Raw genomic sequence first — 3,954 nt, forward strand, 5'->3', positions numbered from 1 at the left:
CTTGAATGTGGTGGTAGTTTCATGATTTTATAGATTGTGAAAACCCATCAAACTTTACACTTAAGTGCAGTTAAATAAATTGTACAAAAATTATTGTTCAGGCTGGGCACAATGGCCCATGCCTGTAATACCAGCACTTTGGGAGGCTGAGGTAAGAGGATCACTTCAGGCTAGGAGTTTGCAACCAGCCTGAGTATCATAGCGAGACTCCATCTCTAAAACAAACATAAAAAATATAGTTTAATTAATTTGACAAATTAAATTTAGCATATTTTCTTTGAGCAAAGAATGATTCATGAATCAGGAAGCATTCAACCAAGAAAAATTCAGAGATCTCCATCCAGCAATGTGGAAAGGTAGTATTTACAAATAGAAAAAGAAACAGATACACAGAAACAGCATTATGAGTTGATTACATCTCAAGATATGATTTGTATGGATATGATCTGATGAGGTGACTGTCTGTAATAGACTGAAATTCAAGATCCTCTTATTGGCTGAAACTCAGCAACTTTTTACAATAATTTACTTAAAGCAAATTGCAAGTTTAGTTACATACCAGGTTAGGTTGCAGTTCATTGTGTATAGAGTCATTTTTATGCCAAAACTCAATGTAGTTGAATTAAAAGATTATTGTTTTAAAAAAGAATATGTTGGCTACTATTTATAAAATAGGCTAAGGAATAAAAGTCAGAAAAAAGATCCTTTAGAAAATATAATTGCCATAATTTAGGACAATGATTATGAAAGCATACACTAAGAGATGATTTCCTGCTTAAAAAAAGTTTTGTGGGTTTTTTTGTTTTGGTTTTGGTTTGTGTTTGTTTGTTTGTTCCTTTTTCTTGTAACAGAGAATATTTGCTGCTGGATGAGAAACCAAGAACTGCTGGAAATTTCAACGTTTTGAACCTAAGCAACAGAAAAGAAAGAGAAAATTGGAAGGAGTAGAAAGAGTTTGAGCTTAGACAGTAGATTGCTGTTGCGGCAGTGGAAATTTAAAACACATATTAAGCTTTCAAAAAGAAATTTTAAATAGAAGGATTTGTGTATTGATTTGACTTCATTGAACAATAAAAGGCTGGGGCGATAAATCTAAGTATCCAATTTTGAGTATCCAAAATTGACTATCAAATTGTATTCATTAAAAAATGTAAGAACTAAACTCTAAGGTTTGCCAATATTTGATAGAGTGAATGAGGAGAAATTGGCAAAGAATTGTAGTACATGGTGACCAGTGAAAATAGTAGAGAATCAATGGATTGTAACATGCTGGAAGCAAGTTGAAGAGAATATTTTATGAAAATAGATTTGAACAGCCGGGCTTGGTGGCTCAGCCTATAATCCCGCGCCTTTGGGAGGCTGAGGTGAGTGGATTGCCTGAGCCCGCGGGTTCAGACCCGCCTGGGCAGCAAGACCTCATCTCTACAATAAATCAAAAAATCAGCCGGGCGTGGTAGCGCATGCCTGTAATTCCTGCTACTCGGAAGGCTGAGGCGGAAGGATCGCCGGAGCCCAGCAGGTCGAGGCTGCGGTGGCTGGGAGCGGCCACTGCACTCCAGTCTGGGCGACAGAGTGAGACTCCAACTCAAAAAAAAAACCAAAAAAACATCCACTAACACCTGCTCCTTACTATCCCTTTCCGTGTACTGTAATTCATTATCTCATTTGATTTCCACCACAGGTGTCATGAGGTAGGTATTTCCTTTCTGCAAGTGAGAAAACTAAGGCTCAAAGACGTTAATCAACTTTCCCAAGGTCACATAGCTTATAAGCCTTCGGGTAAAGCCTTTGTTGGTATGGGAATGAATGAATGTGCACCAGCAAAAAGGCTGAACCTAAGAGGGTCAGCGGGGAGGTCTTCAGATCCCGAGTCTAGAATGAGCCATCCTTTCCCTCCAGCTGGTGGTGGGGGACCTCGGCCCAGATGGGCAGCAGCCCCGCCTGAAGGTGCTCAAAGGACTGACAGTGCTGACCGAAAGCTCACTACCTGCCCTGCCAGCCGCGGCTGCCACCTTCCTCATGGAGCAACATGAACCCCAAACTCCAGCTCTGGCCATCGCCTCGGGCCCTTGCGTCTATGTGTATAAGAACCTTAGACCCTACTTCATGTTCAGCCTGCCTCCACTGCCGCCAAACCCTCTGGAACAAGACCTTTGGAACCAGACCAAGGAGGTAAACAACGTGGGGGTGGGAACCACAGGTATAGATGGCAACCACTGGGTGAGGAGAGCTGGGCTCCCAGGAAGAAGGCAGGCTGGTGGCACATCTGGGCAAGGCGTGTGCTCAGCCCCCGAGCAATGGCTTCCAGGGAGGCACTCAGCCAGGCCCTCTGGAGAACAGAACCCAGAGAATTGCTCTACACTAGCCACACCCCTGTCCGCTTTTGGGTGAGCTGAAACCAAGAAAGGCAGGGACCCACCACAGAAGACAGAAGCCTGGAAACGGGGGAGGGAAGCGCCTTGGGGGGAAGCATTGATAAACGGGATGAAAACAAAAGGCTTGATGCTGAGGCTCTGTGCAAAGGCAGGCTGGCAGGGGAGTAGAGAGAAAGAGGTATCCTAGAAGCATGGAACTCCCTGAGGGCGTGAGTGTCCAGGTTCCCTGCCAGCTCAAGCTCACAGGCCTTCCCTTTTACCATGCTGTCACAGGACATGATCGACCACCTAACTCTGAAGGAGATGCTGGAGGCCATCCGGTGAGAGCCCACCTTCCCCTTGATACCCCATTTTCCTCTTGATAACCCCCTCCTTCCCAGAACTCTCCATCCGACCGCAGCGTTCCTCACTAAACCTGCCATGCTGGCCCCACTCCTTGTAGGGAGAAGGCAGAGGAGCCTTTGTCTGTACAGTCGCTCAGGTAAGGGCCGGTGCAGGGCCAAGCCCTGGAAGCTTGGGGGCAAGGGTGGTGTGAACTGGCCAGAGAAGGGCATAGCCGGGGTCTGGAAATGCTAGTTCTCTGTGTATCCAGGTTTCTGCAGCTGGAGCTGAGTGAAATGGAGGCATTTGTAAACCAGCACAAGTCCAAGCCCATCAAGCGGCAGGTAATGCCCTTTTCTTTTTCTCTCCCTGTAACACGTTTACAGTTTCTTGAAAAGGCCACTTAGCATCAGTGGTGAATTCTACAAACAAACCAGGCTAGTGTCATTTTACTGCTTCCCTTCCAGCTGTGCCTAGTGTGTGTAGTCACATAGCTGCAGGGCCTTCTGCATTTCTCCTTAAGAGACGGTTTCGAATATGTAGCTATATGACATTATGTAAATTGCACATAACTTTTATTTTCTGGTGGGTGGGGTAATTTTATTTTTTTTTAGTTGGAATCTTACTCTGTCGCCCTGCTGGTCTCTGGCGATCCTGCCGCCTCAGCCTTCCAAGTAGCTGGAACTACAGGTGCGCACTACCACGCCCGGCTGATTTTTGATTTATTATAGAGATGAGGTCTCGCCAAGTTGCCCAGGCGGGTCTCGAACCTGCGGGCTCAGGCAATCCACTCACCTCAGCCTCCCAAGGCACGGGATTACAGGCTGAGCCACCGAGCCCAGCAGGGGTAATATATTTTTATTACAGAAATTTTGGAAAATAAAAATATAAAAGAGAAATATAAATGACTATAATTTCATTACCCAGATACCCACTCTTACCATTTTGGTATATTTTCTTCATAAATATTCTTTTATTTATTTATTTTGATAACAGACACAGTCTCATGCTGTTGCCCAAGCTGGTCTCGAACTCCCAGGCTCAAGTGATTCTTTTGCCTCAGCATCTCAAAGTGCTGGAATTACAGGCATGAGCCACCACACCTGACCATAAATATGCTTTTGTTACATTCTGCTTTCCATGAGTATGTAACATTAAGATTTGAGCATTGGGGTCAGTGGCTCAGCCTGTAATCCTGTGCCTTGGGAGGCTGAGGTGAGTGGATTGCCTGAACCCGCGGGTTCAAGACCTGCCTGGG

General features: G+C 45.1%; 1 protein-coding gene across 1 annotated transcript in view; it reads left to right on the plus strand.

Annotated features, from left to right (window-relative positions):
* The first annotated feature begins 1,889 nt into the window (after positions 1-1,889).
* The window catches only part of BBS1 (Bardet-Biedl syndrome 1), a 16,339-nt gene continuing 14,274 nt past the window's right edge, over positions 1,890-3,954 (plus strand). The window contains exons 1-4 of the mRNA XM_021708571.1: positions 1,890-2,172; positions 2,649-2,695; positions 2,818-2,856; positions 2,968-3,040. Coding sequence (XP_021564246.1) covers positions 2,020-2,172; positions 2,649-2,695; positions 2,818-2,856; positions 2,968-3,040 — 312 coding nt within the window. The 5' untranslated portion in view covers positions 1,890-2,019. The remainder of the gene's footprint in view (positions 2,173-2,648; positions 2,696-2,817; positions 2,857-2,967; positions 3,041-3,954) is intronic.

Source organism: Carlito syrichta, unplaced genomic scaffold (assembly GCF_000164805.1).
Source record: "Carlito syrichta isolate Samal-C Ts95f unplaced genomic scaffold, Tarsius_syrichta-2.0.1 Scaffold142954, whole genome shotgun sequence".
NCBI lineage: Eukaryota > Metazoa > Chordata > Mammalia > Primates > Tarsiidae > Carlito > Carlito syrichta.